This window comes from Panthera uncia, unplaced genomic scaffold (genome assembly GCF_023721935.1).
Source record: "Panthera uncia isolate 11264 unplaced genomic scaffold, Puncia_PCG_1.0 HiC_scaffold_1597, whole genome shotgun sequence".
Classification (NCBI taxonomy): domain Eukaryota; kingdom Metazoa; phylum Chordata; class Mammalia; order Carnivora; family Felidae; genus Panthera; species Panthera uncia.
Window position 1 is genome coordinate 36,593 of NW_026058247.1, and position 11,639 is coordinate 48,231.

At 47.1% G+C, this 11,639-nt stretch overlaps 1 protein-coding gene across 1 annotated transcript in view; it reads left to right on the forward strand.

Annotated features, from left to right (window-relative positions):
* The window catches only part of LOC125917224 (TPR and ankyrin repeat-containing protein 1-like), an 18,493-nt gene extending 6,862 nt beyond the window's left edge, over positions 1 to 11,631 (forward strand). Inside the window, exons 4-7 of the mRNA XM_049623473.1 lie at positions 2,621 to 2,739; positions 5,431 to 5,514; positions 5,761 to 5,899; positions 8,384 to 11,631. Coding sequence (XP_049479430.1) covers positions 2,621 to 2,739; positions 5,431 to 5,514; positions 5,761 to 5,899; positions 8,384 to 8,757 — 716 coding nt within the window. The 3' untranslated portion in view covers positions 8,758 to 11,631. The remainder of the gene's footprint in view (positions 1 to 2,620; positions 2,740 to 5,430; positions 5,515 to 5,760; positions 5,900 to 8,383) is intronic.
* The last annotated feature ends 8 nt before the right edge of the window (positions 11,632 to 11,639 follow it).

Sequence of the window (11,639 nt, forward strand, 5' to 3'; positions counted from 1 at the left end):
TTTCTTTCTTTCTTTCTTTCTTTCTTTCTTTCTTTCTTTCTTTCTTTCTTTCTCCTTGTTATTTTATTTGAATGGCTCCTGGAGAGATAATTCCAGGGGGTTTCTTTGTGGCTGATGTATGCAGTTTGAATGAAACTGATTTTCACATTAGAAAGTATTTTGGAAGTTGGGGTGGCTCAGGTTCTTGTAAAAACACCGAAATCGTTTTGCAGAAATCACTTAGAGCTCCGCCACTCTTGTTTCAGACTTCAGTTTTCTGTGTTGCTACTGAGAGATCTTTCCCTATTCATACTACTTGTTTTACGTGAGTTGTGCTCTTTCCTATGAGTTTTGCATGGATTTATCCCATACGTGGAGGCAATATTTTTGTTCGCTGTCAGAATAGCCTGGAAGGGCTGATGGAGGGTCCCACAGAAGCTGCCGCGGTGCCCAGCGTCTCGGCCACTATGGTCAGTGACGCACGGGGGCTTTCTGCGTCACCGCCTTGAGTTATTACTCTCATGACCTGGCCCGTGAGCCGGCTTTGTCAGTGGCCTGGATTAGACAAAGACAGAAAGCCGTAACACAATGTAATGTACTCCCTGCCAGTGACCACGGAACTCTTTCTGTGTTTATCTTGGCGCAGTCTAAAAGTTCTGCCAATGACCAGCCCATTGTTTTCAAATATTGTGTTTGATCACATTTAAGACTGTACCCATTTAAGATGTGCCAGTGAAACAAATGCTTTGCCACTAAGAGACAAACTCAATCGTCACACGCGTCCCCATTCTAGAGATGTTAGGATGTGAAACACGGCACATGTTAGAACTGTGGGCAAATGGTCTTTGGCTTTCAGAGGTGGGGAAATAAATTCAACTGTGACAGAGCCACCTGTTCCCACTGGGAGTGTGGGAAAGCAGCTTGTGTGGTCTGTGGCCAGCATGCCACAGATTTTGGCAAGTTTGGCACAGATGGGGGGTGAGAGCCGCATCAGGCAGTGAGTGGGGGGTGGTTGGAGGTAGACACAGCCACGTCCCCCAGCAGAGAAATGGAAGATGCCCAGATGAGTGCTGATGGGTCACAGCTTTCCAGGCACCCTTTCACTGCTGTGACGGAGCCTGTGTCCCGTTCCTCTGAACCTGATGGCTTGGCCATTCCCCTTCGATCTCTCATGTCTTTTCTGCATCTTTGTAAAGTCACCGTTCATTCTTGGCGACTGCTCCCCTAAGAAATCTGGATGGTTTCCATTCTGCTCCCATCCTGAGAGCGGCACGTCGTAGGACTCCGTAGGGCAACTCATCCCAGACTTTTATGCCAAAGGACTCCTGTTTGGAGGGTGAATGGATGCCCACGGCCCGATTTCTAAAATTTGAAAAATATGCCTATGGAAATTTTGTATCCTTTTGTGCTACATCTATTTATTTTGATAGTTACCTATCTGTGGAAATTGATAATCCTGGAGGAGGTGCGATGCTATTCTGGCACCTGCCTCGTCTCCTTGGATAATCTCACCCATGGGTTTGAGAAATGTGGCTTTTGGAGGATCATGAGATGCATTGGGCCACTAGGTTAGAAGAATGTGTGTTGAATAAGAGAGTTGGTGGATCTGGGTTCCCATCTCTGTTTTTGTCGTTAACTGGTTGCGTGATATGCCATGAAGCCTGGCCTCGTTTGTCTCTGTTTCTCATTGATTGGGTGAGGATAATATTTGTCACATCTTTCTTTCTTTCTTTCTTTCTTTCTTCTTCTTCTTTTTTTTTTATAATTTCTTTATTTTTTAAATTTATATCCAAGTTAGTTAGCATCTAGTGCAACAATGATTTAGGGAGTATATTCCTTAATGCCCCTGACACATTGAGCCCATTCCCCCTCCCACCACCCCTCCAGCAACCCTCTGTTTGTTCTCCATATTGAAGAGTCGCTTATGTTTTGTCCCCCTCCCTGTTATATTAGTTTTGCTTCCCTTCCCTTAGTTCATGTGTTTTGTATCTTAACATGCCTCATATGATGTCACATCTTTCTTAAGGGAAGTGAGTTTTTTTTTTTTTTTAACTTTTTTGAGCTTCTATTTCTTCCTAAGTAGAGATAATAGGCAGTGCCTTGTCGGTATGTTTGAGGGATTAAATATTAGCACATATCACTGGGCTTCACATATAGAAGAGCTAAGTGAGTATTAGCTCACATTATACCGCTTAACCCTTGGGGCATTGAGTTTATAGCTGAACTTAAAATGATTGCTGCTTCAGTCAATTATATAGGACTTTTACTTTGAAAGTGCCTCTCTTTCTTTTTTATTTTTTAAAAAGTTTATTTATTTTGAGAGAGAGAGAGAGAGTGTGTGTGTGTGTGTGTGTATGTGTGAGCAGGGGAGGGGCAGAGAGAGAGGGGGAGAGAGAATCCCAGGTAGGCTCTTCACTGTTAGAGTGGGGCTCTAACCCACAAACCATGAGATCATGACTTGAGCCTAAGTCAAGAGTCGGAGGCTCAACTCACTGAGCCACCCTGGTGCCTGAGAATGCCTCTCGTTCTGATATCTTTAATTTACCACTTGTTTATGTGTGATCCTAAACGGAGGACCTTTTCCCAAATGTTCTAGACTCTGCCTGGGTTAAAATTTCTAAACTGTGGAACTTTCTTTCAGGCGACCCCATTGTTTTGCAAAGTTTCTTGCCCTGTTTCGATCATATTTTTACTACTGGATTCTCAACAGAAGTGTGGCAATCTGTAATAGAAAAGTTGGCAAAGAAAGGATTATGGCACGTAAGTAAAAGGAGATGACTCTCTTGTGGGAAAAGCACATTCTCGATCAAACAGATTCTTTCTGCTGGCACTGGGGAGGGGGATTGTAATTTATTATTTGTTTATCTTGATGCCAAAATAACTTTTTAACTGACACATCGTTAAAAATGGAAAGTCACTGAGGTATATTAATTAGCCAGTTTTTTTTTTTTTAAGATAGGAAACGTATTCAGAACACCTATAATAATATTAGCTAACGTGTATCACCCTCCCTCCTTGCCCTATGTCTCCATGGTCATCCCAAAAGTGTAAAGTCCAGATGCCACTGGTAATATGGAATGAGGAAAATAAATTTTGGAATGTTCATCTTCACATAATCTTTTTTTAATGTTTACTTATTCATTTTGAGAGAGAGAGAGGGGGAGTACGCGAGCAGGGGAAGGGCAGCAAAGGAGGGAGAGAGAGAGCATCCCACACAGACTCCACGCCACGACTCCCTCCTGATGTGGGGCTCGAACTCATAAACCGTGAGCTCATGACCTGGGCCAGAATCAAGAATCGGACACTTAACCAACCGAGCCGCCCAGGCGCCCTCATGCAATCTCTTCTATATTGCATTTGCTAGTGTGGGCTCAGGAGACCTGCCTGTGCTGCCCCCAGCGCTTCTGTGTAGGCTTAAGGGACCGCTGCCCGCAGGTAGCAGTGAGGCTACAGGAGCCGGCCCGAGGCGGGGAATCCGTGGAAGGGATTCCCGGTGCCCAGTGCACCCGCAGCCTGGGCTTTGGTGTGACACAGATGCCTCCTCGAATCATCATCTTCCACTTTCTGTTTTGGACCAATTGTTTCCCCTCTGGGCCTCATTTCCGCGTTTGTAAGTTTCAGGTTATAAACTTACTCCCTCGGGGCTTTGGTGAAGTTTAGAAATACCGGAGCAAGAACGCCTAATAATAATATTAGCTAATGCTTGTCAGGGGCTTATGATGTGCCAGGCACTGAGCTAATGGAGCTTCACGGTAGCTGGCTGTGCTACGTGCCCAGTGCATAGTTGTCATTGATGGTGGCCTCTCTGTGCTCGTGAAAAGAGGCGGCCGAGGATGGGAGTTAGGTCAGGAAGGGCCTGCTGGGCTTTCTAAAGCCTGGCAGTCCAGAAAAGTCACTAAAAGCCAGGGCAAGCCATAAGGACTCTAGAGCCAGGCAGGGCGAATGACTTTAGAAGACAGAGTTCTTCAATTTTTAGAAAGCTCATGGATTCCACTGGAAATCTAATGAAATCTATGGGGTTCTCTTTGTATACATAGTTTCAGGGGGTTCATGGGACATCCCTAAAATCCAGCCACGAGTTCCCTGGAACTCAGTCCCATATTCCAAGGTCTTGAGAAAGCAGGTAGGTAGGGAAGGGAAGGCCCAAGAAGGCAGCCCAAGGGGCAGGTGCACTTGGTCCAATACCCCAGCAGTGGGGCCCAGGTCATTTTCACATATTGGAAACAGAGACCAAAAAAAAAAAAAAAAAAAAAAAGCCGGGTCAGCAATCAGGATTGTTAGAACCCTGAGTATGTCATCTGAGATTGGGGCCTGTGTGTTCAGGGTGAGCAGTAAAGAGAGGGCAGCAGGCTGAAGGAACCTGGAAACAAGATGTGGCCATAGGCTCAGTCCCTGTGGTCCCCATGTCCACTGGGCATACACGAGGGAGACTGATGCGGAGCCCGGGTCCCCAGTCACGGCCATACCAGAACCTGGAGCCCTCAGACCTGTCGGCACACCTGGATGATCTCAGGAGGGACCTCTCTGTGTGACCTAGGACAAATTGCTTAACCTTTCTGAGGGATTCAGTTTCTTCATTGACTCTAGATTGGGTCAGTGGTTCAACAACTGGCTGTCTGCGAGAAAAAGGCCTGATTTGTAGTGTTTGCCAATCTTTGTAGCATCAGTACTCCAGCCATGGCCAACCTGAAGCCACGAACAGGGCTACCGGGTGTGGAATTGGGGAGAGATGTGCAGCCAGCTGTCACTCGCTGATAGGGACCTTTCCAGCACACTCTGCTCGCCGGGGTCTAACGGACCCCAAACACTTGGGGCTTATGAAACACCCGTGTGCTACAGAATTAATTGGGATGAGATGCTCGTAAAGGATGGGATTCCTCTGCTTGCTCGGCTTTCAGAATTTCGCAGAGAATCACTTTTTTACCCACTCTGCCCTCGGCAATGCTGCTTAACGTCAGCTGCTCCCGTCTGCAGCAGGCTTTGAGGAAATGTGGAGACAGCTTAGCTGTCAGCAGGAGCAGGACATCGGCCGGACGGAAGGACTTCGATTATCATGGCTCAGGCTGTAAAGCTTGGCACGTAACTTAAAAAGAGCGACGGGGCTGGGGCGCCTGGGTGGCTCAGCTGGTTAAGCATCTGACTTCGGCTCAGGTCATGATCTCACAGTTCGTGAGTTCGAGCCTCGCATCAGGCTGTCTGCTGTCATCACAGAGCGCGCTTCATATCCTCTGTCCCCATCTCTCTCTGCCCCTCCCCCGGCTTGTGCTCGCTCTGTCTCTCTCTCAAAAACAAATAAACATTTCAAAAAGAGAGAGAGAGAGAGATAGGGCTGGAGGGTATTTTGTTTTGGTTTTTGCTCTTTTGTTTTCACCCCGAAGGTAACGTTTGTTCCAATAACCTACGTGGAGAGCATTATTATTCCAGGTTTTTCTCTTTCTCCCTTCTCACCAGTCGTTCCTACTTCTGTCAGTGAGAAAGGACCGGCTACCCCGAAATATCCATGTCCCAGAGTTATCACTGAAGAGTCTCTTTGAGGTGAGGTGGCTTCTTGAAACATACGGTTTTAAGTCAGGCCACTTGGGGCTTGTATTTGGGACCTCTGCTTGGATAAGGGGACTTCAGCTGCCTCACTGCATATCGGTTGTGTATAATGATCTCAGGCGTGGGCCACAGCGAATCTAGGTTTTGCTGATCCCAAATTTTATGAGTGAAGGGGCTTGACGTTTAATATTGATGTAGTGACTTCCATGATTCTTCCTTTGTGTTTTTCTCCCCCCCCAGAAATATGTCTTCATTGGGCTTTACGAGAATATGGAACAGGTGCCCAAGCTAGTGCAGTGGCTCGTCTCCATCGGTGCGAGTATCGAGACGATAGGACCATACCCTCTTCATGCCCTCATGCGGCTCTGTATCCAAGCAAGTGAGTGTTCTTCTGGTTTACCCCACCCAAGCCGCCCTCCCGGCTCTGAGCTCCGAGCTCTGCTGAATTTAGCCGCTTGAATTTAACCACCAGAATTTAGCCAGAATTTAGCCACTTGAAGGTGGAATGTTCAAACGATTTGAATATTCAAATGGTTTGATTATTCAGATGAATAAAGGCAGCAGGGAGATAGCATTGTTTGGTTTTGGTTTTAAAACGTTTTATTTTTTTTATTTTACAGAGAGAGAGGGTGCGAGCAGGGGGGAGAGGGGCAGAGGGAGAGACAGAGAGAGGGAGAGAGAGAATGCCAAGCAAGCTCCAGGCTGTGAGTACAGAGTCCGATGCGGGGCCCGAACTCACGAGCCGTGAGATCATGACCTGAGCCGAAGTCAAACGCTCAACTGACTGAGCCACCCGGGCTCCCCAGACGGCCTTGTTTTTATTTCTCCCGGGACCTAGTAGCTACAGGGGCCCAAGCTGAAAGGATTCTGTGTTCCTAGACAGATCCTGGCAGCACAGGGGCACTGAGACCGGAGGAGGGACCTTGGGACAGACAGCCTTTGCTGGGCAGAGCTCCCCGAGCCGCGGAAGGCACGTGTGGTCTTTCCCCTTGTTCGGGTTCATTTTCTCTCTAGCCGGAGAGTCGACCGCTTCAACACTCTTCAACACTGGCTGTTGTTGATAGCGTCTGCTGTGGTTCTTTTAAAGGACTCCGATTTTCATAGAATTCTTTTTTTTTTTTTTTTTTAAGTCTTCACCACTTGGCTATAGGAGTTCAATTTGAAAATATTTAAATTTTATCATTCACACACACACGCACACACAAGATAAAAGCTTGTTTTTCTTTTCCAAGCATGTACGGCACCAGAGTTAGACATTTACCCATACTGTTTTAGAGCCAGAAGAGGCAAGAGAATTGTCTAGACAGTCTTCCTCTTCTAGGCTGGATTGCCTTCCTGGGAATGAAGGAGTGAGGGGGGTGGGCAGGGCCTTCAAGACCTGGGCCCCCACTTTCCTTTAACCAGATTTCCATTTCATGTACTGTGGAGTCCATGAAATGTTTTATTCTTGCGCAGGGACTGGTGGATCAAACATTTAAAAGTAAAGTCTGACTAAAAGCAATTTGGTCCAATCCTCCCAGTTTTTTTAATTTTTACTTTTGATTTTTGAAGGGCAGAGTGGGAGAGAGAGAGAATCTTGAGCAGGTTCCACGCTCCGTGTGGAGTCCAGTTCTGGGCTCGATCCCACGACCGTGGGATCACGACCTGAGCTGAAAGCAAACGTCAGACGCTCGACCGACGGAGCCAACCGGGTGCCCCCAGTCCTCCCAGTTTTAAACTAGGAATCTGGAGCCCAGAGAAGTGTGCCTCTGGTTGTGAAAGTCATGATTCCCCGCTGTGTCTGCTCTTTACGTTAGCTCCCATGGGTACAGGCATGTGTCAATACGATCAAGCATTCAAGGTTATCCCTGATTTGTTTCTCAGAGGAAAACTGACGTCGTGACAAACCGTGTTCAAAGAGTTGGCAGAAGTGTGTGGCTTTCCTTGATCCCAGGAGCTCCAAGGAAGGAACTTGGGAAAATAACTTTTAAATATACGTCCCATCGGGGCTTCTGGGTGGCTCAGTCAGTTGAGCGTCCGACTCTTGACTTCAGCTCAGGTTATGATCTCACAGTCATGGGATCAAGCCCCGCACCGGGCGCCCAGCTGAGCGCGGAGCCTGCTTGAGATTCTCTCCCTCTCTTTCTGCCCCTCCCTTGCTTGCATGTGCGCTCATGCACATGCACTGTCTCTTGAAATAAATAAACATTAAAAAATATTAACAGTCTTGATTAACAGTCTTATTAACAGTATTGATTAGGGTAACCTTTTCGGATACTGACCTGCTTTCTGACACGGGCACCGTTGCCCTGCCTGGAGCCTCTTTACGACTAGTGCCCCCATCCCCACCTGCTGTTCCACAACTGCCTCCTTGGCCAGAGAGCTGCTCTTGGCCAATCAGCCCCCCATTCTCTGGAGGCGCTCCCCCCTCAACCACACCCCCTCCCTAGAGGTGTTCTGGAGCTCTTGACTGACTGACACAAAGGTTAGCCCCTGCCTCCTCGTGGGTCAACACCGTGGTGCAGCTCACGCTGCAGAGCTCCCTGTGGGGTCAGGCTGAGGCCGACTCAGGGGAGACCACATCTCTGCTCGCCTCCTTCCCCTGCCCCGCCCTGCGTCCCTCACGCTCTTTCTCCTGAGCTCCCTGTCAACAACTCACACGTACAAGAACCCTGGTCTCGGGCTCTGCTGCTCGGAAATCTGGCTGAAGTTAGAACTCGTCCTTTTAGTTTACAAACTCTGTGTCTCCCATTCTCGTGGTGAGTGGCACACGTGTGTCGGAGTCCCCATTTGGCTCCCTCAGGACGGTACGTGTCGATGTGCTTTCAGATTGATTTTCTGTGTGTGGAAAATAACATCAGGAACTCATTTTAATTCCCTTCAGAGGAAAACCATCTTTTCAGGTGGTTGATGGACCACAAGCCCGAGTGGAAAGGCCGCATCAACCAGAAGGACGGGGATGGTTGCACTGTTCTCCACATCGTTGCCGCGGCTCACTACCCAGGATACCTCATCAAACGTAAGTGGCGACACCAGGCTGGAGGGGGTGCTGTGGGCTGGATGACCTCAGGCGTTAGAGAGCCTGACCACACGTTTTTACCCTTTTCCTCCTGGGATGGGCTCAAGAGGGCTAAACCTTTTGTCGACCTAAGCATGACTGGGAGGGCAGGCTATATGCAGGAAAGATGCGGGTCAAGGGAAGGAAGATGGGCTGGGGTCCCCATGCTCTTTTGGCTTCGATGGCTTCTGTGGGGTTGAATGTCTCCGGGATATGGGCCTCTGGCTGCCCTGTTCCTTCCCTCATCACACAGTTACTATAAGCGCTTTATTTTATGCCAAATCTACGCTAACGAGCCAGACCACAGAAGTGGTCCTGCTTCCTGGCCACTTAGAATCGAACGCGGGGATCGCATCCTCCATACCTGCCAAGGCCAGACAGGTCACGAGGAAGAGTGAGGCTGGTGCATGCAAGGATGAAGTTGGTTCTTTTTTTTTTTTTAATGTACTTTTTTAATGTTTATTTTTGAGACAGAGACAGAGCACGAACGAGGGAGGGCGGGGCAGAGAGAGACACACACACACAGAATCCGTAACAGGCTCCAGGCTCTGAGCTGTCAGCACAGAGACCGATGCGGGGCTCGAACCCATGAACAGTGAGATCATGACCTGAGCCGAAGTCGGACACTCAACCGACTGAGCCACCCAGGTGCCCCCTGGAAAGATAGATTTTTAAAAAAATAAGACAACTCAAGATTATAAAATGTCTGCTCAAAATTAAACGTGCCTGTGGACTAGACGCAGCCTGGAGGGCTCTGGTTGGGGACGTCCCGGGCACTTGTAGTCTTTTTTCCTCAACGTGTCCCAGGGAAGCCCAGCGAGGATTGTTTCTCTAATGTCATCCCCAAAGAACTGCGTCCCAGGAACCCACATCTGGGGAAACGGAGAAAGGGTGTGCTACAGATACTGTTTGGAGCTTTATTGAAATATAATTCAGGTGCCATATAATTCTCCTGTTTCAAGGGTCCGATTCCCTGTTTTTAGCACATTCACAGTGTTATGCAACCGTCACCACGATCAGTTATAAAACATTCTCATCGTCTCCAAAAGAAACCGCGGATCCATCAGCAGTCATTTTCTATTTCTCCCTACCTCTCCAGCCCTAAGCAACCACTAACCTACTTTCTGTGCCCGTGGACTTCCCTCTTCCGGACATCTCATACAAATGGAATCATACAGTCTCGTGACTGGCTTCTGTCACTGAGCATGCTCTCGATGTTCACCTTGTAGCATGTATCAGGACTTCATTCCTTATTATTGCCAAATAATACCCCGTTGTGTAGGTAAACCACATCTTATTTACCCATTCATCAGTGGATGGGCCCGTGTCTTGTTTCCACCCTTCGGCTATTACGAATAATGCTGCTATGAACTTTTGTGTATGTGTTTTTGTGTTGGAATATATTTCCATTTTTCTTAGGTAGATACCTAGGAGTGGTATTGCCAGACCATACGGTAACCATGTTGAATCCCTTCAGGAACTGCCACACTGTTTTCCAAAGTGGCTACACCATTTTATACTCCCACCAGTAACACACAAAAGTTCTCATTTTTCTAAATCCTTGCCGGCACTTGTTATTGTCTTTTTTGGTGTCCTGTGTATTTTACTACCTTCTTCTCTTGTCCAGATCCAGTCCTATGCTTCCCCAGCCTCCCTTTCTCTTCTCTTTGTCTCTCTGCAGAAGGGGATCCCTCCCCTCTGTTCCTCTGCCGCCCATTGTATCTCTCCCAGTTTGCAGTCACGCACCTATGGTCCACCAATTTGTCCTGGTAGGTCCCTGGAGGCATCTCTGTCACTTTGCTACCCGGGGTCTTGCAGTTCAAAGTCCTTTGGACTCAACACTGCTGTGTTCGAGAGACGAGGGAACTTCGGATCCACCTACTTCTCCGCCATGTAGGATTACTTCCTATTTTAGTACCTTCTTAAAGGCAATGGTATCCTGGAAAATGTTTGACAAGTGGGTTCTTCAGAAGGAAAAGCCCTGAATTGTGATGTTTGCCAATTTTCTTGGTGTAAATACACCAAGACTTGGTGCCCCGAGTTTTGTTTTTAATGTAACCTATTTATCGTAAGTTTATTTATTTATTTTTATAAGTATGTTTTTTTTTTTAAATTTTTAAAATTTATTTATTTTTGAGACAGAGAGAGACAGAGCATGAATGGGGGAGGGTCAGAGAGAGGGAGACACAGAATCTGAAACAGGCTCCAGGCTCTGAGCTGTCAGCACAGAGCCCGACGCGGGGCTCGAACTCACGTACCGCAAGATTGTGACCTGGGCTGAAGTCAGCCGCCCAACCGACTGAGCCACCCAGGCGCCCCTATTTATTGTAAGTTTAAATGACTATGTTGATCAACCATCTTGTAGCATTTCTAGACATTCGACTACTGGCCCTTGTGGACTAGGGTGATCTGGTTCCAGCTAATGATAATTACCCTGGTAATTTATGGTTAACGTCTGTGTCTCCAATCACTGTGCTCTCCTTACACATCCCTACTCTGAAAATGCCCCCCCCCCCCAAAAGTATTTCCAGACAGGACTTTTCAGTTTGCAAAGAAACACAGCTCCAAGTCTCCTGGAATCCAGGTGGTTTGCGCAGTGTGGGGTATTTTACATGCATGGAGCGCCTCGGGTGCCAACTCTCTGCATTGATAACTTGGCAAGCATTTCCTTTCCTGGGACTTATACAAGGACTGTCCAGTACAAGCATAATGAGAGCCACATATAACATTTTAAATTTTCTGGTAGTCATATGAAAAAGTAAAGGCAAAAGAAGTGAAACTAATTTTCGTCATGTATGTTATTTAACCCATCTATCCGACGTGCGTTATCCAATAGATGTTATTTAGCCCATCCAATATATGTTTATATATATTTAGCCTATGTATTTAGCCAATATATATAGCCTATATATATATAGGCCTGTATACTTAGCCTATCCAATAGATGTTATTTAGCCCATCCAATATATGTTTATATATATTTCCCTATGTATTTAGCCAATATGTATAGCCTATATATATATAGGCCAGTATATTTAGCCTATCCAATAGATGTTATTTAGCCCATCCAATATATGTTTAT